We start from the raw sequence: 22,179 nt of genomic DNA, 5'->3' as shown, positions 1-22,179 counted from the left end.
AAGAGACAGGACACAGACACACACACAGACACACACACAGACACACACACAGACACACACACAGACACACACACAGACACACACACAGACACACACACACAGAGTAATAAAGCAGAAACTAGCTTAGTTTAAGGTTTGTGAGCCCTTATGAAGGTACAAGAAACAAATACTGAAGATATGAAAACGTCTGATGAACACAAGCTGAGGGGAGCAGTAAGAATTCAGTTCCTCCTTATTAATCTTATTTCTCATTCCCTTGAATACCTTGAACATTTGGTTTTACTATTGCTCCTGTATCCAGTTTAATATTCTAACATAGCATTAATTATTGTGAATTTACTAACAGCTACACGAAGTGATCTCTGTGTTTCTCATAGCTCAAACAATCTGCTGTTAAATTCAATGTTGTTGAACTAGAAGCATTTCCAGCTCACCTTCAGTGTCCAGGTCTACTGCCAAATTCTGGAAGATGTCCATGTGAGCTGAGTGGGTAATGGTGCTCATAGAGGGTGTGCTGCCTTTGTTGTGAATGTGCGCAATAGCTTGAGTACCTACGTAGAGCACCAGTGCATTAATCAGCTGGATGTTGTAGCGGTTGCCAGGTTCATTTGATACCTAATAGCAAAGATATAAAAAGCATTAACATTCTATATTCCTCCAGCAATCAAAGGTACAGCATGTACAACAGCATCCAAATATCTTCTTGATAATACAGAATACAACACACTCTGACCAAAATGCAATTGTGGATGTCATTTACCCTTTTGTAATACAGCAGTTTAGATTTTTTTTTTAAAAAAACATCAGCAAAGTGTGGACAGACCCAACAGACAATTTTTTTACTCCCTACCTAAAAGGGAAAGAAAAAAATATATAAAGGCAATCTGAATTCACCAGTGCCAGAGGCTGGCTGAAATGGAGATCACCTGTGTGAATGCATCAGTCTGAGCAATTTTCTGAGAAAGTCCAACTTCAGTCCTGATGTCTGCTGCAAGCATGTGATGTACAAAATGGTGTTGGCTAACAATTCTGAACCAGGCTTTAGATAATTTACCTTTTTATCCCTAAAACATTAGGATGCAGATGCACAGATTTCTATAACAATGAATCCCTTTGGAGTAAAAATTTAATCAGATTCTAAAAAACTGCAATAAAGTTCAATAAAACCCACTGAAACTCAGACAATCCCGGGTAAACAGTGCTGGAGTCCGTGATGGAAGCCACAAGACATTCCATCACCCAATGGTTGAGGACAAAAAGCAGCAAGCTCAATGTAATCAGCTCTAACTACATTCTTAACTAAAGATTTGCAAGATTATGCACTACAGACATGCCAGCAGAAGAGTCAAAGTTTTGGATAACCTTTCCTTTTTCAGTATGAGCATTTGGCAGCTCACATAGATAAAAACCAACTAATTTTAAAATTAATCACTTTAAGGCCATTGAAGTAAACATTCCTCTTTCCTTAAATTCCACTTGGCTGAAACTACTTAACACACATTTAAACTGCTAGAGTGGTAGAAGAATTATTCAGAGAAGCATGCATTTTCACAGGCTTTTCTACTGTCTGGAACACATGCTTGCTACACACAAACAAAATTCCTGCAAGAAATAAGGGCAACTCAGCTAGCAAGATCATTTGTCCCACATTTTAAATTCAGCATCTTCTGAAACCAGCCACTCACTTGTAGGTTGCTGCGCAAGTCAGACAAAAAAGTGACCGGAGAACGGGTTTTGAGATAGGAATCCAAGTCTTTCTTGAACTGAGGTGGCATCACTCCAGTGAAATTTGTGAGTATTCTTGGAGCAATGTTAATCTCACTTAACATGTCTACCTGTTGAGAGAAAACATTCAGCTAGGCCATAAGTACTCTCTAAAGGAACAAATGGCAAAAGCAGCTCTGTAAGTGATCATTACATCAACTACTGCTGTCGATCACTTCACCTACCAGCAATGAAAAGGAAACACTAGATTTCTGAAGATTTCAGAAGAAACTTCGTCTCTAATGTGCAAACTTATTAGTGCAAACTGTCTCAAAGAATTGAGAGTAGAGGATAAAAGAATTCAAGGGTGAAGGGTGCAGGGGAATTCACTCACCACCTTTGAAGTATCTCTATTTACACTCAAGACAGTTTGGTAGTTAAAAAAAGTGCAAACATCCATGCAAGTCAATAACAGCCTTCTTCAGTCTCAAGAAGTGCTAACTGAATGAGTATTCCAGGTTTACTCCCATCACCCTGTACAGCTCAGGCAAGGGAGAATAATAGGACAATACCTTAGCAGTGTGAGACAGGTTCTAATCATTTTACCATCAGGAGACTGGCATATGCCCAAAGATTTAGTTAGATAACATTAACACTTTTCAAAGTCTCTCCCCATTATGCAAGAGGCTTGCTTCAGAATGGTCGTTTATCTAATTATTTGCAAGATAAGATGGTGCCCATGGTTTCTCATCAAAAAGTATTTACAATTCCATAGTGCTCAGACACCAGGTCTTCAGCAACGAGCTGACTGAACTCCAGTCGCCAACATCCTGCGGAGCACAAACTATACAATCCAGCACTGTGTGGGAGCCTGACTTAAGGATGCCATCAAGTCAGCCTCCCTTGCCCTCCAGTTTTCCATGCAGAAGTTCGGTTCTCGACGTAGTTCTCAAGTAACAGCTCCCAACAGCCTGTCCTGTCAGGTTGAACCTGCACAGACCTCACAAGCTCAGTATCTACAGGTGCCAATGAAGCCATGCAGTCCAGAGGCAAGCTTTATGCTTCCAACTCCAACACACTTCATACAGGATAAGGACTGTATGGAAACTGTCAAACATTGAGCACTACAAACATAACTGAAACCTACCTGCTTTTAAAAATGCTGTTCTGCTAGCTACTATGTCACTTAAATTGCATGTCCCCCAGGGCTCAGTGTTGGGGCCACTCTTGTTTAACATCTTTATTGATGATCTAGACAAGGGGATTGAGCGTACCCTCAGTCAGTTTGCAGATGACACCCAGTTGGGTGGGAGTGTTGATCTGCTCAGGGTAGGGAGGCTCTGCAGAGAGACCTGGACAGGCTGGAGCCATGGGCTGAGACCAGCTGGAGGAGTTTCAATAAGGCCAAACGCCGGGGGCTGCCCTTGGGCCACAACAACCCCAAGCAGCGCTACAGGCTTGGGGAGGAGTGGCTGGAGAGCTGCCAGTCAGAGAGGGACCTGGGGGTGTTGATTGACAGCCAGCTGAACAGGAGCTAGCAGTGTGCCCAGGGGGCCAATAAGGCCAATGGCATCCTGGCTTGTGTCAGCAATAGCGTGGCCAGCAGGGACAGGGAAGGGATCTTCTCTTTACCCCTGTACTCAGCACTGGTGAGGCCGCACCTCGATTCCTGTGTTCCTGTGTTTTTGGCCCCTCACTACAAAGAGGCCACTGAATGACTCGAATGTGTCTAGAGAAGGGCAACAGAGCTGGTGCAGGGTCTGGAGCACAGGTCTGATGAGAGCAGCTGAGGGAACTGGGGGGGTTTAGTCTGGAGAAGAGGAGGCTGAGGGGAGACCTCCTGGCCCTCTACAGCTACCTGAAAGGAGGGTGCAGAGAGGGGGGATGAGTCTCTTTAACCAAGCAACAAGCAACAGGACAAGAGGGAATGGCCTCAAGCTGCACCAGGGAAGGTTTAGACTGGATATTAGGAAGCGTTTCTTTACAGAACAGGTTGTTGGGCATTGGAATGGGCTGCCCAGGGCAGGGGTGGAGTCCTCATCCCTGGAGAGGTTGAAGAGTAGAGCTGACCTAGCACTGAGGGATCTGGTGTAGTTGGGAACTGTCAGTGTGAGGCTCATGGTTGGACTGGATCTTCAAGGTCTTTTCCAACCTAGATGATTCTGTGAATTACCTGTTAACTTTTGAACGGTTACATGAATTCAATTATCAGTTAAACTGTTCCCAGATTTCCAGTCTCAGCCAAAAAAACTGGATAAGGAGTATGTTGATCATTAAAGCTTTTCAAACTCATGAATTTAAGTCCTACCTTTAGATTGGGGGTGAAAGGGTCTGGAAGCCTCATGTTCCGTGGGAAGGCACTCAGGATCAGATTCCTTAGCTGAATACAGTTAGGTGGGATCACATCACAGAACCCGTAATGGTAGTCACAGAGAAATTCTGGGAAATCATGCAACAAGACCAGCAACACACGCAGAGTGCCCTATGAAATAAAATAGAAAAGTAGTGTGTAAGTGTTGAAACTGCCCCCAAGACCTTCTAGAGCTATCCTTCTATGTCATGTGGTTAACATTAACAGGAAGAAATTAATCTGGAAAGGTTGCTTGTTTCTGTCCCACACCAGATTTGCATTTAACTTTAAGATATAAAAGAACAGTAAACTGTATTTTGCTACCAGAACACCTCTACTTTCAGACAACTTTGGAAGTAGCATCTATTAGCTGACACATTTTTTACCTTGTAAAGAATTTGCATAGGTTTGGTGAGTTCCACATTTCTAAGGAAAGGAGCCAAGTACTTGAAAAGATCGATCAATAACTGGGCATACATAGGCCAACCCTGTCAAGAAAAAAAACAGCAGGTGGAAAAAAATGCAATGAAGAGCAGTTATTTTAATTTCAAAACTATTAATTAGATTGCTCTTCATATAAACCTGGGACAAAGCTATGTCCTACTGTTAGCTCTAGCAGTTGAGAGCAGAACAGCTTGTTTCACAAGGCCTTCAGCTGCATATCATATGCTGTGGGTGTTTCCAGAACATTCAACATGCCATACTGAGCCAACAGTATTTGGTCTAGACTAGAGCTTTTCCAGACTTTGACAAAGCCATGTTTTTAAATTCAGTTCACCCTATATTCCACAGTTTGACACATACTCTCCTCCATGCAGTTAGGTTACTGTGAATATGGAAGACAACAAAACCAGAACAGCCATGCTACTAAGTGCACTTCAAGATGTGAAGAAGCACCACACCAGATAAGCATCCGTGTGAGCTTTTTAATTCAGAAGAGATAAACTGCAGCCACACCTTCTGCTGTGGTGTATGTGCCAGCATTCTTGCAATAAATATCCGATGGGAGATCAGTTCCAGCCAGGCATAAACAAAACCTGGAGCTTTTGTAGGCCTCAGGATGTGAAATGTGTTACTGAAAGAAAAGTTAGAGCAGGTTAGAAGTGCACAGCAATAAGACTGCTTTTCATAACACTGAGGGGAAACATACAAAGCAAGGCATTTCAGCATCTTGAGTTTTACCAGTCATCCTTCTTAAAACAAGCAAGTGGACAGTCTACAGGAGAACCAGTTATTCTGAATGTGATTAAGCCACCACAAAGAAACAGTCAAGATAGCCTTTAGATGAAAAATCTAGATCCTACCAGGAAAGCACTGTGGCCAATCTCTAATACATACCAGAAAGCTGTGAGTGTCTGGAAGTTGATGGTCTCCAGCACATGCTCAGGAGCATTTAGTTCCAACAGCAACATGATAAAAATGCGATGGTAAGGAAGTTGCTGAAACTCACTCTGCCGAACATCATGGTCTTGCAGAAGAACTCCCACCACAATACCTAGAACCTAAAGAGATCAAGACATTTCAGTGGTTACAGCAAGAATTACTTTAGAAGTCAGCCTACAGATAATACTTCAACCATCAGTAAAAAACCCCAGGTGATTCTAACGAAAATCAAGAAATCTAGTTATTGGAAGCATTACAAAATAATCTGTATCAGCAACTCCCAACCACTATACTTGGCTCTCCCCGTCCCACAGATCACAGTCACAATGACCGACCTGGCAGTGTTGGAAGGTCTTAACTCAAGACCACCTAGCCATAAACCAAGCAGTGTAAGAACATAGACACAGCCTTCACAAAATCAAGGCAGACACCCTGGATCACCAACCCTAAACCACACTTTCTAATGAAGCTTTTTCATTTCAAGGCACAAAGTGGGTTTCAGGTTTGATATGGAATTTTTGTGAACAAGAAAGGCACTTGGCATCCTGACGCTACACTCCGCATTTTACCATTTTGGTGACCAACCCATTAAAGTCCTCATCTGATACTTCAGCAGTAGCCTGCATTAAGACTGTTTTATATTTATCAGCAAAGGTACACCCAATTATGGACTTTAAATGCCACGAGTACAAAAAGGGTTCCCAACCTTATTCAGGAGGTTGATCTTTGTAACTGTGTTGGTTGCCTCCCCAGAGTGCTTCACAAGCAGAGCAATAAGTCGCACAAAGGCATCCAGGTTGTGGTAGCATTTGGCTCGAATCATAGTGGGGTTGGCAGCAGGATTATGCTGTTGCTCAGCCTGAGCACGATAGCTGATTTCAACACACATTTCCGTGCAAAGACGGAAAAAGCGGGTGATCAGGTCATCTGTTTTCAGAATTCCTTGCTGGTGCATCTATCCAGGAAAGGAAAAAATACCTTAGAACCATAACCACAGGAAGTTAATTTCACAACTTATTTCAAACACACACTTTATAAAGCCCCTACCTTGCCTGGCACAATTAATTTGTATCACACTCTCAAGAGACAGGTAGTAAGGCATCTCTGCTACTTCTCCCCAAGATGAGTATTTTCAAGGTAACTTGAGGATGGCAACACCATTTTAGCACAGACATTTCCTCCCAAATAGTCTTTTTGATACCAATGCTTTTTAAACAATCAGCATAGATGAGGAGCCTGTTTCACTATTAGTTCTGCCACCAGCACTCAACCTTGCATGAAAGACAGCAGAAGGCATCAGCAGTTCAGTCTGTCAGGCCTTTAGGAGCCCACACAGGGTGTACAAGCTCTGCGAAGGACAGACTTCAACTGCTAGCTCAGGAACCATCACTGCTTAGCTGCAATATTCTGTATAAGCAAACTGCATTGGGAAAGTGAATTCTCCTTATGGGGACATTACATGCAGAGAAAGACTGCGTGGGCTTTTTTTGTTTTGCATTGGGGTGTTGTTTTTAATAACATACATAAAAATAGAGACCTCCTTTTATTTGTTACCCACAGTATTAAAACCATCAAAAAGAAGCAAATTATACTGCAGGAAACCTCTGGGTTTTAAATAAAGCATGTTACTTCTAAACTGCACAGACATGAAGCTATATGAACAGCATAATCGCTAACTCTTGGAGAACTTCTAGTACTTCTGGAGAAACTTTTTTTTTTTTTAAAAAAAAGGAATTCATATATCTGTCCTCAAAGTTCTATGCTCCTTGTTCTAAAGATTAGTCAAATGGAAGCAACGCTTAATTTAAGCAGCCAAAATTACGGTCATTTAAGTTCAGTAATAAAACCTTGTTTAATGCAGTTATTACAAAATACTCCTTTAAAGCCCACAGCTAAAGCCTGTAAGGAAGAAACTATATATAAACACTGCACTTTGATATATTTCAGTTGCTATTTCAAATCTGATCAAATATGTACATGAGGTAAGCAAACAAGTGTGATAAAAGGGTGAAGCAGGAGAAAAGTGTACTGAGTATTACAGTATACTATACTGAAGTAGGCTTTATAAGCATACTTTAAGGTGTAAGAAGAATGGGGTCACATGAAGAGGTGAATGTATTTTTTTTTTAAATAGTGGGTTTAACAAAAGACTCATTAAAAACATTCAAAAAATGATGCTATGCAGTAGAAGTCAGACCAACAGAAAGCTGGCTCCAGGCCAGTACAAGACACTAAAGTCGCATGAAAAAAAAAAAAAAATAAATAAATCACTGCATCAGTCAAGGCCTTTCTGCATATTTCATAGCTTTAACTTCTCATTAGTAGCAGCAAAACCTGTAGCATTACTGCAAACAGATTAAGTCAGGGGGCTCCTTGCAGCTGCAGTCAAGGAGCTGCCAGGAGCACAGTTTTAGGAAGATGACTGCAGATGTACAGGGAGTTTGTGACCACACATGTTGGGCTACTGAGGGCATCTCCCTTCTCAGCCACACCTGGAAGGCAGATGTGGGCTGTTCATCACACCTGTTAAATTGCCCTGGAGCAAAATGTTGGAGGCTGTTTAAATTTAGGTATCACTTTAGCTAATGAAGTTTCACATTTTTCCTCACTCTAATGATTCTAGCTAGAAAAGGTTTCCCTTGTTCACATGGTCTGAAACAATTCACCCACATGTTTGTCTATTAGCAATTTCCTTCTGTAGGCTGTCAGTGCTTTTACTGTCACCCATAAGAAGCAACACTAGTCAAGCTTTATTACACAGAGCATGTCAGAAATGTTCCCAACATCTATCTTAGCTGAAGTTTGTTTCCTACCAGACTTAGCCGAAACCTCATGCTCTGAACTGACAGCTTGTTGCTACAGTATCTGAAGAACACGATTTGGCAAAGAGCAGGCATTTCTAAAGAACTTTACCATCAAATACAGACAAAATTTTGATAGTCAACTGCCATACACCTGAAAACTTCAAAAGGATGCCTAACATGGGTTATAACACTGCTTTAAAATGGAGGGCATCACACCCTACTTATGTTGAATAAAAAGCACCTTTCTTTCCAAAAGCTCTACCTGTCCAACAAACGCAGAGAATGCTTTGGTACTGTCACGGCCTGCTGCCGCTGAATGGTAGAGGTTCACCCACTCCCTCAGCAGGTATTCTGCCTTCTCCCTCAGACCTGGTGGATCATCATACTCAGAGGCTTGGGAAATTCCCGAATGCATCATGAAATTTGGACCTCCGTGAGCACGGTCAATCATTGCTTCATAGTTTGATCGGACCACTTCCATCAGCTGGGGTAATCTAATGCAACAGACCAGAGCAAGAGCTGGGTTAGAACTTCTCCTCCCCCAGGACATGTGGGAACTGGAAGCAGATTCAAATATAGTTGAAAGAAAGAAAATTATTTCTTATACTAAATCTTTGTATCTTCCAGTCCTCCCTGGAATAGCCAAAATAAGTCATGAAAGCAGATACATTTATGATGAAAGAAAGAATACTGAAGTCATGCAAGCTTTGAAGTTCCTCTAATTCATACAGCAGTGTGTTGCAACAAAGCACGACTACTAGAAATAGCTTAATTTTTGCAGACTCTGGAAGCTATAAAATGCTCCAAGATAGTGACATGTCAGTGCTAAACAGCCTGACTGGGACACTAAATCTGGCTATAGTGAAAGTCAGACAAAGACACTCTATCCACACCAACTGTAAACAGAAGGACTTTTCTTTTGGGACCTCCCACTACCAGTTGTGTTGGTCGTGGCAGCCACTGCCACCACCACCAGCCAGCTGCTAGCTACTCTCATGGCAATCCAGAATTCTCCAAGCTGCAATCCAAGTCTCTCAAACCCAGCAGCAACTGCTTCCACCTTAATAACAGGAGGCCTGCAAGTCCCACAGGTATTTCCAGAGGCTGTGGCAACATTTGATGCTGTTATCTGCTGGTGGATACGCAAGCCATGTGAGATTGGTGGGTGATAGGTTTGTAGACTCTAAACAAAACTGTCTATAGAAAAGATTGTCTAATCTCATTAATTGCTTGTGAGTAACAACTTAACATTAACACCTAGATATTTAAGATTTAAACAGGTAAGAATATTGCCTAAATTTGAGATAAAGCAGGAATTCAAGGAAGTTTCTCACAGTACTATGGTATTTTGAAGCACAGTGCATAGAAAGATTCTTCTGCTCAAGCATTCAGTTTGACATGATGCTGCAGATGCCTCTATTTTGACACAGAATCAGCACAATTACATTAGAGTAACAGTTTAACACAGGACTGCAGCCCTAAAGAAAGTTAAAAGCTGTATGACTGAACGATGAGACATTGCCTATATAACATATAAATCAAATAAGCATGAGAGAAGTAATATATTGCATAGTATTTCGATCTCACCCTTCCGGGGCATTTCCTCTGGAATGAGCATTAATCCTCATGAGGGTTTCAATTGTGTGAAAGAGATCTGCCTCTGTTATGTGGGCAACACTTCTCTCATCCACCAACAGGATCTTCACCAACTGCATGGCAAATGCCACAGCCATGTAGTTCAAGCCATTCTCCATTGACTGTCAACGTGAAAAAGGTAATTTAAGTTTAACCACAAATCTTAGAGTGGTCTGACCATAACCCTTCTCCTCCAAGAGAGCAGGTTCCCTTTACCTGAGCCAAGTGAAGGTCATACTGCTGCATGTTAACAAGGTGATTGTGGATTAGCAGCTCCACAGCTTCCACATTGTACTTGTACTCATCTCTGCATTCAATCAGGCACCTAAAGAATTGGACTTGTTAAAAGTGTACTTAAACAACACAGATTAAGCAAAGCAACTAAAATCTATTACTTCAGAAACTGTGTCGTTCACTGTGAATCATTACTCGGCTCCAAAAAAAGCCTCTTCTAGAGCATTCTGAGGTAATGTTTGAGTTCAGAAGAGTCATCAGCCTCAAGCATTTATTACCCTGCACAACTGGTCACAACAGCCCTTCAAGAGCCTCAGTTTATACAGCATAAGAAGCCCCTCAAGGACAAAGTGGTACATCTGTCTAGCTGAAGCACTAGTGCTTCTGCTGTAGGCATATGCCATGTCACAGTTTGTGACAGCATATAGAGAAATTCTCTATAATAGAGGAAAAAACCCCAGAGCATCTCTGATGCTTAATTCCATTAAAGATTCCCATCATGTTCTAGGATAAAGCAGCATTATGAGAAGATCTAGTTACTCCTGACAAAAAAGCTAGCTAATTTTGTCTGTCCAAATTGCAGCAATGCAAAATATTAAGAGGCAAGTGATTCAGAATAACACAGTAACTCTCAAAAGATGATGAAAGCTATATCAACATTCCTGCTGTCTCATAACTGACCTAGTAATTTGTTTATTACACCACGGAGATCCATATGCACGGCCATCCTGCAGAGCCTTCAGCACAAGCAGATGACACTCACGATAGCGAAGCAGAAGGTCAGCGTCTGCCCCACTGGTGGCATCCAGTAAGCCCTCTACAGCCTAGAATAGATGCAACCTGTTAGCAGAGGAAAAAACAAGTCCTCTTCCAAATCTTCTGCAAATTACATCAACAGGAGTTATCACCAGAAGACTTGGCAGACATGTGAAAACCAACTTAGTCATCATGCTGACCCCTTGATAAAACCATGTCAGATTTTACCAGCTACTGTGGCATCTACACATTCACTGTACACAGCTGTCCTACTACAAACAAGCCTACAGTCTCTCTATGCCCCACTGGCTTTATATATACACCAAATAGTATGAAAGACCACACTAGTTTGTGCTACAGCTTCCGTAAGTCAATGCCTCCTCACAAGCAATTTCGCATATGGTTCATGAAAAACTATAACAAAGAAAATTTACAGAACCTGCCAGAAGTCAGCTATCAGGTTCTTTAGACAAAGAGCTGCAGCACTCAGAGATGCATCTGTGCTAGTCTACAGCAAATAGAAGATGAGTCCTACAGGGGCAGCACAGTTTACCTGCTCAAGTCAGGACTAGATCCTTTAACAGGTACAAGCACTGTCAGTCAAGAGCAGAGTTTCCCTCCATGCTTCAGTTACTTTTGTTTTGCCACTGTTCTCAGATCCTCATGCAGAGAGCTCAGAGTCCTTCCACTGCACTCAAATTTGACTTCTCTCTACATTTGTCACTATGCTCTGTGCTCCTACACAGGCACTGACACCAGCTCACCTCACAGAGCTCACGGCAACACTTCTCACCTGGTACAATCTACTAGTTCTGGCTAGGATGGAGTTAATTTTCTTCAGAGCTGCCCATATAGTGCTGTGCTTTGGATCTGTGCTGAAAACAGTGTTGTCAACACATCAGTGTTTTGACAGCTGTTGAACAGAACTTGCATAGCATCGAGGCATTTTCCTTCCCACTCTGCCTCTCTCACCAGTGGGTAGACTGAGGATGGGCAAGAGTTTGGGAAGCAACTCAGTCAGGACAGCTGACCCAAAGGGATATCCCACACCATATGACATCATGCTCAGCAATAAAAGCTCAGGGAAAGGAGGATGAAGGGGGGCATTCACGTGTTTGCCTTCCCAAGGCAATGTTACATGCACTGAAGCCCTGCTTTTCTAGGGGTGGCTACACATCAGCCTGCTAATAGGAAGTAGTGATTTTAAATTTTTTCTTTTGTTTATGCACACAGCTTTTGCTTTCCCTAGTAAGCTGCCATAATCTGAATGAACAAGTCATCTTGCGTTCCCTTTATTTTCTCCCGGTCCTGCAGGACAGTGGCAGGAGCAAGCAGCTGCATGGATGCTTGGCTGTTGGCCAGGGTCACCCCACCACACACTCATTGATCAGTTACTGGAAAAAACAATACCCAAGTGTGCCACTATAAATCCAGTACTGTGCTCAACACTATCCACCTACAAGGGCAGTTTGAATATTTTCTTTGCTTCCAAATCATCCTTCCAAATCAAAGACTACTCTGGAGTGCAAGAGCTCTCTACTTACCATATTTGAACAAACCTCCCCTAAGTCTCAGGATTCTGTACCTGCTTCTTTACCCAGCAGCCTGGCTACCTTGAATACACCAAGTGACCACCACGGTCCTTTTCCAATTTTATTTACTGAATTTCCAAAGACAGCAGTTTGGTGTTGCTCACCAAGCAAGTTCCACAGGATGAATCAAGATACAGTCACCAACAAGACAATCCACAAGCCAGGTGAATAATAAACTCTAGGTGAGTTCTTACAGGAGAAGGGTTGTTAACACTCACCTTCTGCAGTAGTCCAAGTGCAGCAATAGCATCCCGGGAGTTACGAGCCACTACCACAGCCTCCAAGAGGCTGCGCAATGCTTGAGCTTGAGGATTCATGGCCAGGGTGTGTGGGATGGACTGCAGGTGCTGCTCCAGTTCTGTCATGCATTTGTCATAGATTTGTGCTACATCATCTGTAGCCCAAGCTTGCTGCTTAAGAGAAAGGGGGAATGAGTGATTTTTTGCAAGGATTGTATTTGTGAAACTCAAAGTACTGTTTAGCTATTCTGCTTCAGAATTAGAACATCTAGAATTTAGACCTCTACAATACCATGGTTAGTTATGTTGGCATTTTAAATGCACAAATATGAGCAAATTAAGTTGCAGAAATAATTAACAAGCCACTCTAGCAGTCCTTGAGACCAAGTATGCATACATAAACCTGTTCTTTTTCTCCAAATCCATACTTGCCATCCATGATCTTCCCCCAAAAGTAACCTGAGATGTGAATAAAATGTTTCACTGCTACTAATGTAGTAATCGTAACTTTCAGATCTTGTCCCAATTTGGGTTACTAACCCCTAAGGCAGGATATAAGTTTTACACTGCCATTAGTTTAATACTAAAATTAATGCACCTTTCAACAATTCCCAATACAAACACCTGACTCTTCCTAGTCTTCCAGCAAGGGACCCAAATTCTGCAACATTCACCAAAAGGGCTACAGTACTCTCAAGCCGATTAGTTCGGAAATCTCTACCTTCATAGGCTGAGCCAAGAATCCTGTAGGCTGAGTTAAGTCATTGGTAGGCAAGAAGCCAGGGACATTGCGTGCAAACTCCTCATAAACAGCCAGCTGTTTTGGGTCCACACCTCCAACCTTTGCAAGGAAAAAAAAAACAAACCAGGCATTAACCTCATTGTTAAGCAGTGTAGCAGTAAGCAGTGAGGGCAGTTTGTGTAACAGGTAGCTACTCAGTCACATTCTTAAATGGAGTGGCCTAGACATCAAGCAGCAGGATCAAGCTGCTTTGCACCAAGGTCCTGTCTCTGCAGCCACACATCCTAACAGGAGGATTTTGCTCTACAACTGCAACTCATACTCCCAGAAACAGGAATAACTGAATACTACCAGAGAAATGCTCTGCTGAGGGCACATGACCCTTTAAGGGAAGCAAATATAAAGGGGACAAGACAATGAAACAGACTAGCCACCTTTCAGTGAAAGGGACAACACAGACCAAGAGACAGGACTTTTAATGTCCTCGAGGTATTGAGGAAATGATATGAACACTCATTTTGGAACAACAGATTCATGTGTTTCCATTTCTAATCAAGCTAATAGTTGCACTATAAGGCAAGACTAACAATACACAAGATTGCTCAGCTGAAGTTGTGCCATCCACTTTTCACTACTAGGAGGGGGAGAAGAGCAGCATCAGAACATAGCTCAGTTAACATCCTCACCTTCAACCTGATCTGTTCTGGCATCCGCTCAGCCTGGTAAGTTAACACAACAGGATCACAGTACCGACGACCCTCTTGTCTAGCATGTTTTCTGAGCTCAAATTCCTAGGAAAAAACCCCAAACATCACTCTCAATTTTAGACACCAAGTCTGGATGTATATAGGCACACGTAATACTTTTAAGAGATGGCAGTCCCATACTTACAGTTGCGAGCCTCTTGTCCATCTCAGGGCCTGCCTTTTCCACAGCCGTTTTCTGGATAAAGCAGCATGCTAGCTCACAGTTGTCCTGTGCTAACTGAGCAGCTGCTTGCTCCATCATGTCCCTCTGTTGTGGGGAGGCTGCCTATTGAAAACCACAGTAACTGGTGAAAGTTGTAAACTTTTCCTTTATATTACTAGTCTTAAAATTTGCACCACAGCCTATACAGAAAACCAGCAATAAGAAACGCTGTTACAAGTGCATTCTCTTTGCATAGAATACACAGTAATAATTTTCCATAGCTTTGAATAAAACATGTAAGCAAGACGACAGTAAAGGCTTTCAACATGGAACAAAACAGCAGGAGGTGACCCCCCAACCTATCTCCAGGGCACAGAAATAAAGTCCTGCTTTATACTGATGCACATGCAACAGATGCTAATGCAGGAAAAGCAAGCCTCACATCACAGCCTAAAAGTTTTCCCACTTCTTAGGTTATATCTTAGAAGATATAAGTGTGCATCACTAATAATGCGAAACGGTGGTACTAAAGCCTTTTTCACTGGGTTCCCTTTCTGATACAAATTTTATTTTCTTCTCTTCTCAGGAGTCTGCTTTAAAAGATCCCTTACAGATGGACTTATTTTCCAGGGTACAAAGCAGCAACCCCCACTGGAAGTGGAATACACATAGAAATGGAAACAGTCCAGTCTACTTGGATTTCACTGTCCATTAATATCTACCCCTATTTCATTAATTCCTGAAAACTACACTGCTTTTTTCGAATAACAGAAGTTCTTGCTTGTTAAACCCACCTCACAGACAACAGGCCAGATGTGAATTTTTGATGGCTTGCACAGTACTTTCTTCTGCAACACAATGTTTTGTAGCATTACTCCTTAAGAAAACCTCCTTGATTACAGCTGGCCCAGTATCAATTTCATACATCTTCAGGGAAAAAACTACACTTGAATACTATGTTGCTACATTTTCACACCATTAATGACATTCTCACAAACACCACAATACACTAACACTAAGCCTTCCACAAAACCTGAATTACTTCTGCCTACACATGTTCTTCAGTGACACATCATGCCTGGTAGATATTCACAGCTGTAACACCAGTCTGTGTTCCTGCCTCCCCAGCTTCAGCATCTCATCTTTACCTTCTTGTACCACCCAAGGGATTACCAGCATTTTGTCAATCACCTCCCTATCTGGGCTGTAGTTACATTTGATGAAGCATAGCAACACTGCACACCAGAGAAGTATTTGTGCCCCTCTTACCCAGAGGGCAACAGTGTTTTCTCTTGCAGTTACTAGCTTGATACACAAACTCTGAATCATAATTAGCACAGCTGCTAAAAGCAGTCAGTCTCAGCTCACATGTTAACAAAGCCACAGTAGAACTGTTTACTCCCATCCTTAACTTGTTTAAGATGGATGGAACAAAATTCATTTGTATGCTTTTCCTGCTCTTCATGTTAGCAATCAAGTAATTTCAAGTTCTGCGCATGAAGGGTCAGTGTTTGAGGCCTGGGAGTCACACCAGACTATCCATCCAGTACCTGCAGATGCAATGTTTGCCAACATTTTGTACTCCCTTCAAACCATTAAATCCTGTGCTCTTGAGCCAGTTACCATGCAAGAGAGCAACCCCATTGCAAAAGGGTCTTTGCACAGTCACTCACCACCAGATGGGAAATAGTAACACGTCCTTAAGCAAAACGTAAGCAGTACTTTGTCTTTTTGGGTTTTTAAATCCCTGAAAGGATAGCAATGCCTTGATCTTTTAAAAATCCTTATGCTTGTGTGTTGCCAACACTGACAGTAAGCACAGCAAGTATTCTGAGTAGCAGCTGTTCTGGCCAGCAGTTCATGAACTGTTCTACTTAGCCAAGAAGGGGAGATTTGCACTGCAACTCAAATTTTGTTCACAAAGAGAGCTGAAAATATCTTCTAGAAAACCCAATGTAACAAGCCATGAAGAAAAATCTTAATTATGTATCTGCTAACAGCACAAGTAAATGAAATCTGTCCAAAACATACATCCTTGCTAAGACAATCCAAGACATCACCAGAAAGTTCCAAAAATCAATTCAGTTCTCCCCACTCTAGCTTTTCTAACTCAAAAATCCACAGAAAGATAAAGCACTTCAAAGCTTCTGTGATGTGATTAAATACATTGAGGCAAAATAAAAAGGGACTCAGGAAGTTTGTGTGCAACATAATAAGATCCATCTTACAGGCTTAAGAGCATTTGACATGAGCAGTAATCTCAGCATAGTTTTTTCACTGTAATTCCACAAGAGTCATGAAACTTTTGTCCACTAAATTAATCTTCACACTAGTTAAGCCACATAATTAATCAACACATCTATAGTGTGGAAAACCAATTTGCTCATGCTGGATGTCTACAGTCCCATAAATTGGAAATAAGCTTCAGATGTGACTCTTACCCTCAGTGCAGTAGCAAAACTGTTTTTCAAGTTGGTAGCTATGCTCATCAGCAAAGGTTCCCTGCAGGTAATCATGGCCATCCCAGCAGTCAGGTTCCGCATCATATGGTGTGCAGCCACACGCATCCGTGACTCCTCTGAATCCAGCGCAAAGTCCTTCCTGACTATCTGCTCACAAGTAGTCATGGCAATCTTAATGGATCGATCGACCACCGGGTGGACGAGCTCTTGCACTGCTCGCTCTATCGCCTGCCGCACACACTGCTTCAACTGCGGGTGGGCTTGGAACAGTGGGATCTGGAGGAGGATCAGGAAAGTTAAGTGAGAATAAAGTAAACTAGAGTCCCATCTACCCTCGACAGTCACATTTTCTGAACAACTTTTTAAGGTTACTGTCATAGCTCATCTACAGTGCAGCACTCCTGTGTTCCACACACAGCTATTACAATATCTGCTCAATAACTCTGAAACTGGGACATCTGACCACTTCTCTGCCAAAGTCACAGCCAAGCACAATGCAAAGACTAACATAAGAGCTAAGTTGCTCTTAAGTGCTGAAGCTCCTTTTAAGCTTAAGTCCTGTTAACAACTATCCCAACTGACGCTTATTGCCAGAAATTGGATATTAATGTCACAGTGAAAGATCACTTGACCATCTAAGACTGCTCATGCAACTACTAACCACCACTGAAGTTCTCCATTTGACTACCTGTTAGCATTCATTTTCCCCATTACTTCTGACAAACGAATCTCCAGTATCTTTAACTTACAAAATGCTGCTCCTGCCAGCTGAGATCTGTGGCAACACTGGTGGTAAGAATTCTTTTAGCAAACCAAGTTAGCTCTAAAACTTACTGTTGGATTTAAGGTAATATGTGGAGCCAACCCTCCTAAAGAATAGACGTTGATGTCGTGGTAACTGTACTGGGGCTGTGGAGGAACCGTGGCTGTACAAGTGGTGCTGGTAGCTGGAGTTGTAGAAGCAGCTATAGAATACAAGAATGTTTATATTGAACCAGTAATGAAAAGCAAATGCTTATAATGGAAGTAAATACTTCTCGTTTAAACCAGCAAGTGACCAAAAACCAAAAGTTTCAGTTTGATCATGAAGCCTCCTGAACTTATCAAGCAATTTTTATTCTCCATTTTCCCAATGATTAGTACCAAACTAGTTTCAGCACATTTTAACAGAGCTGTTTGTTACAATACAGTTTAGCCCTTAATGTACTGTTAATAGCTCATCCTGCTTCACTCCCTTCCAAGGAGTAGATACACATAGCACATGCAGAATTAACTCTTCAGGATGCTTTAATTCTCTTCCTGTCTCCAAACTCTGTACACGCACTTCTATTACAAAACTATTCAAGTGCTCTCAAGCATTCAGCAACGTTACAATAGCATATACAGCTTCACATTTTTCTTTGCAACACCATAACCTGCCTTATTAAGCTTCTATAGTGTAGTTCTGGATTCCATATGAAAGGTACTTACTTGTTGTTGTGATTGGTGGTAGCTCTTCTGGCTGCTTCACATCCTTCTTTGGAGCAGACAGCTGCTCATCCAGATTTTTCAGACGATCCTTATCTTTCAGGAGACTTCCAGGTTTCAGCTCATTGATGTCTAGTGCAAGATTCTTGCAGAGCACCTCAATCTCAAACTTCAGATTCAACTGCACAACAATTCTAGTTTAGGTTATGTCACAAGGAAAATACCCGAAACGTTTACTGGGCCACTGGACTCCCAAGCTTCCCATTCTAACCCCATGCCTTTTAGAGACTTTTAATAGTGACCGAGGATTAGACAAATATCTTGCATGCTGACCTCACAGGAGAAGAGTTTCATCCAAGTTCTACCAAATTAAGCAATGCCCAATTCTCCCCATGCTAAAGCAGCGAGAAGTGAAATTTGGTCCTTCACATCCTTCTTGACTGGTATGTCAAGAAAAGCTCACACTCAGTAGGTATAGGAAAGAAAAACAGAAGTTTACTTTTAGATCATGTTCTTGATGTAGCTCAGCTAAAACATTCATAATGGCCATTGTCCACGGGTTTGGAGGCCTGAAGACCTACAAGAGAAAGGAGAGCAGTATTATACAAGCTTCTTGAATTACTTGGATAACATAACTGGAAATTTTTGAAATGTGAACACATGTGCATACAGCCATGGAAAAGTTTGTACAGCTGCAGTTACAGTTGAATTTAGTATTCTGTTTGACTGGAACTAGATTAGGAAGCCAGTTGAACATTAAACTGGAAACAAAATGACTTGGTCCTTGTGAAAGATCAGTTCTGTGTCAAGCAGAACTTACAAGAGTTGATCAGGGTCAAAGGTGGGCAGGGGGAAAATAAAAAAAAAAAGATCCTAGATCTGCTCCAATGGCATTCTTCCAGTTCTGAAGAGAGTTCTGTTCAGGGATACCACAGTAGAGTTCAGCTAATATCACCTATTTAGACTGCAAAAATGCACAGGTCATCTACTTTCCCTCAAGTAAGAATATCTTCAGTTTAAGCCCTTACATCCCTTTTCTTTCTCTCCATGAAATTCAGTTTTCACTTTGAAAAAATCTAATTACTTTCTGCAATACTTATTTTGCCACTTGAGCAATAACTGTCAGCACAAAGTCACTTACCACACTCCTGACACTGGATTCTAAGACTTTAGCAACAAATGGTACTACATAAAGCAATTCCTGCTGTCCCTTAACGTACGCTTCCAGTAGTAGTGATTTCACATCCAAATCCTGAAAAATACCATCAACAATTGAAAAGTGGAAGAAGGTGGAGAAAACAGCAAGTACACTGCAAAAATTCCACTTACATGCTATTTCTCTATAGGACATATTGGCAAGGCTGAGTCAAAACAGTCCTTGAATTTTACAGATCACTAAGCAGCAGTTACTTAAAGATTTACAAATACATGTTTTTACATGGAATTAATTGATTTTGGCAAGAACTTAACTACTAACTTTTCAGATATAAGAAAATATTTAGAAGTCTTAAGTAACCAACTGTGGAATCATACTCTGTACTTGGCGCACAGAAAAGAGGCACCAGTTACGTGGTAAGATTTCCCAAACAGCTTATGTTACTGCATAACAAACAGCACACCAATTCATGCCAAACAAATCTGTAAAGACAGAAGCTCACCGTATGCAAGATGGGTTTATTTTTAGCCAGTGTAATCATTCCCAGCCAGTGACCAAGGTTCTTTAACAAGGAACGGTCTGAGAAGTTGGCTGCAGCTTTATCTGATGTCAGTAGCACCTAGTGAAAAAAAAGCAACTCAACCAACAACTGGAAGATAATCAGACTCAAACCCAAATCCCAACAGCTGATCTGACTTGAGACAGAGTTTTAGAACATTAAGTTCTGAGCTTCGGTCACATTACAGAGATACTCAAGAGAGCCTTCAAAGCAGCACCCCATAAGTCTGCCCTGTAATGATTTCAAAAATCCTTTCTTTCAAAGAGGATCAAAAAGAGGATTACACTTTTCCAGACCTTACCATTTACTCTGTCAAGACTGTTACAACTACTCACTTCGTGAAGTATAACCTGTGAATGCAATGCTTCCTCTTAATGCTTCATTACAGACCTGAAAGGCCACAGTTAGCACTTCTTGGGAAAGCATTTAATTTTCATTTCAAGACTTAAATCATGTCACAAGTATCATGCTGCTAGTTCTGTTCCTTAGCTTCAGAAGAGCAGCAGCTGAACAGAGCAAGGTCAGCTATGCTCTAAAGAGCCAGGAGATTCTTTTGCACTACAGCGTAACCCATGGTAGTCAGGAAATTCCACCAACAGGTTTAAAAATAGTGCTTGCTTGATAAACTTGTTTCATCCACTCATCTATTCTGGGCTACTGCTTCTCCCTCCTCCTCGCTGTCACATTATCCCGGACCTCTAGTAAATTTTCATTGTTACACCTTCACTTTCTAAAACCTTCCCTTTTCCCTTTTATTTTTCTTTGACCAAAACAGCAGAGTGTGGTTTCTTGTCTTTATACTTTCTCAGCACAAAAGAAAGATCATAAACAATTCTCCCTTAGGTTATAATTTGCAAGCCTCACAGAAATTTAGAGCCCACCTACATAAGTGAATTTAAATGCAGATTTGCCCTTTCATTATACAATCTGAATTAAGTCTTTGGTACATTCCTGACTGAAAACAGAAGAATCCTAGTATTCACAAAGGTAACCTGTTAGCTGAATTATAATCTAGCAAGTAGGTTTTTGAATGATATTCCATATTTGAAGATCAGCAACACAGTAAAACATCCTGAGAACATCACACTCCTAAATCTTTAAACTTGCACTACTCACCTTGATATTTCTGTAGGTTTCATTCAGAACCATTTTATTAAACTCTGGATTCTTAAGTGTGTCAAGGAAATTTGAATATAAGCTGTGAAAGTTAGGCTCAATACTGACTCTCTTCATCACAAGATACTGTGATACCCAAGGCATGAACTCTTCTTTCACTGTTTCCTTCAACTCTTCAACCTGTCTCCACACCAAAGAAAAAGCACACCACAGAATATATGAGAAGACCAAAAACTTCTGAGGTCAGCTCTGACAGTCATGGTCAGTCAATTGCTTTTAACACTAAAGTTGTTGGGGTTTTGGGGGATTTTTTGTGGTTTTTGGTTGGTTGGGGGATTTTTGTTGGTGGTTTTTTTTTGTGTTGTTTTTTTTTTTTCTTTTTAGAAGAAAGAAGTGTGCTAGCTAAAAGTTTTGAAACCAGTGTCTCATTATCCAAAGATCTGGTCAACCAGTAAGGACTTAATCATAAAAATCAGCAAAGCATAATAGTTTACCTCTCACCCACTTATCTTTTTTACCAGTTAAGTGCAAAAAAAGTCAGCATCTTACTTTAAAGCCATCTGTCCACAAGACAGATTGCAGAGGTGGCAGCAGTACTGCAGGTTTCTACTAGTTAAGAAGAAGTCCCTGAATTTCAGCTTAAAATACAAGAGTCCAACAACTTAACTTTGCAATATTAAATGGTACCCAGCCTATTTATAATGTGAATGTTTATTCGAACTTGCACTAGTGTTTTTCAGAAACTTGCATTAGTGTTTTTCAGTTTTTTCAAATGATAAAGACTATCCAACAATTACTCTGGGAATCTACTAGAAGTGCATTACTGATATATAATACTTTAGTACAAAGGATCTGGCTATACAGAACCAAGGAAATTTGTAGGAAAAAAAGATTAAGAATACCTATATTTTATCCATCTCTCCTTTCCCGGAAAAATTACGTCTCCATCAAGCAGAAGGTGCTGGAAACTATTATTTCTTTACAGAGTGCTCCCTTCTAATCTTTTGCAAGTTGGAATTTTTGTAGTAACATCATCACCCACCACTTTAGAATGGATTTCCAGAAATGTAT

The 22,179-nt window shown here is 41.2% G+C and overlaps 1 protein-coding gene and 1 non-coding gene across 11 annotated transcripts in view; both read right to left on the bottom strand.

The window, feature by feature from the left end:
- CNOT1 (CCR4-NOT transcription complex subunit 1) overlaps positions 1-22,179 on the bottom strand; it is a 54,679-nt gene that overhangs the window by 1,957 nt on the left and 30,543 nt on the right. For 4 of the 10 annotated variants that reach the window (XM_026856524.1, XM_026856528.1, XM_026856527.1 and 1 more), the window contains exons 24-45: positions 21,109-21,288; positions 19,936-20,052; positions 19,419-19,529; positions 18,777-18,854; positions 18,281-18,458; positions 17,645-17,775; positions 16,790-17,086; positions 14,331-14,471; positions 14,126-14,230; positions 13,419-13,538; positions 12,677-12,871; positions 10,792-10,934; positions 10,093-10,201; positions 9,829-9,998; positions 8,483-8,735; positions 6,144-6,392; positions 5,393-5,556; positions 5,012-5,129; positions 4,441-4,542; positions 4,013-4,186; positions 1,686-1,835; positions 435-615 (exon numbers count right to left, since the gene is read on the bottom strand). In XM_026856524.1, the coding sequence (XP_026712325.1) occupies positions 435-615; positions 1,686-1,835; positions 4,013-4,186; positions 4,441-4,542; positions 5,012-5,129; positions 5,393-5,556; positions 6,144-6,392; positions 8,483-8,735; positions 9,829-9,998; positions 10,093-10,201; positions 10,792-10,934; positions 12,677-12,871; positions 13,419-13,538; positions 14,126-14,230; positions 14,331-14,471; positions 16,790-17,086; positions 17,645-17,775; positions 18,281-18,458; positions 18,777-18,854; positions 19,419-19,529; positions 19,936-20,052; positions 21,109-21,288 (3,466 nt within the window). The remainder of the gene's footprint in view (positions 1-434; positions 616-1,685; positions 1,836-4,012; positions 4,187-4,440; positions 4,543-5,011; positions 5,130-5,392; positions 5,557-6,143; positions 6,393-8,482; positions 8,736-9,828; positions 9,999-10,092; positions 10,202-10,791; positions 10,935-12,676; positions 12,872-13,418; positions 13,539-14,125; positions 14,231-14,330; positions 14,472-16,789; positions 17,087-17,644; positions 17,776-18,280; positions 18,459-18,776; positions 18,855-19,418; positions 19,530-19,935; positions 20,053-21,108; positions 21,289-22,179) is intronic. The other 6 variants (XM_026856531.1, XM_026856533.1, XM_026856532.1 and 3 more) reach the window with 3 other exon arrangements.
- LOC113484580 lies at positions 20,469-20,607 on the bottom strand. The gene has a single exon (XR_003399245.1). It is a non-coding gene; the product is annotated as a small nucleolar RNA SNORA46 (small nucleolar RNA).

This window comes from Athene cunicularia, assembly GCF_003259725.1.
Source record: "Athene cunicularia isolate RWA chromosome 11 unlocalized genomic scaffold, athCun1 chr11_part1, whole genome shotgun sequence".
NCBI classification, from domain to species: domain Eukaryota; kingdom Metazoa; phylum Chordata; class Aves; order Strigiformes; family Strigidae; genus Athene; species Athene cunicularia.
This window is presented reverse-complemented; position numbering and strand designations above follow the sequence as displayed.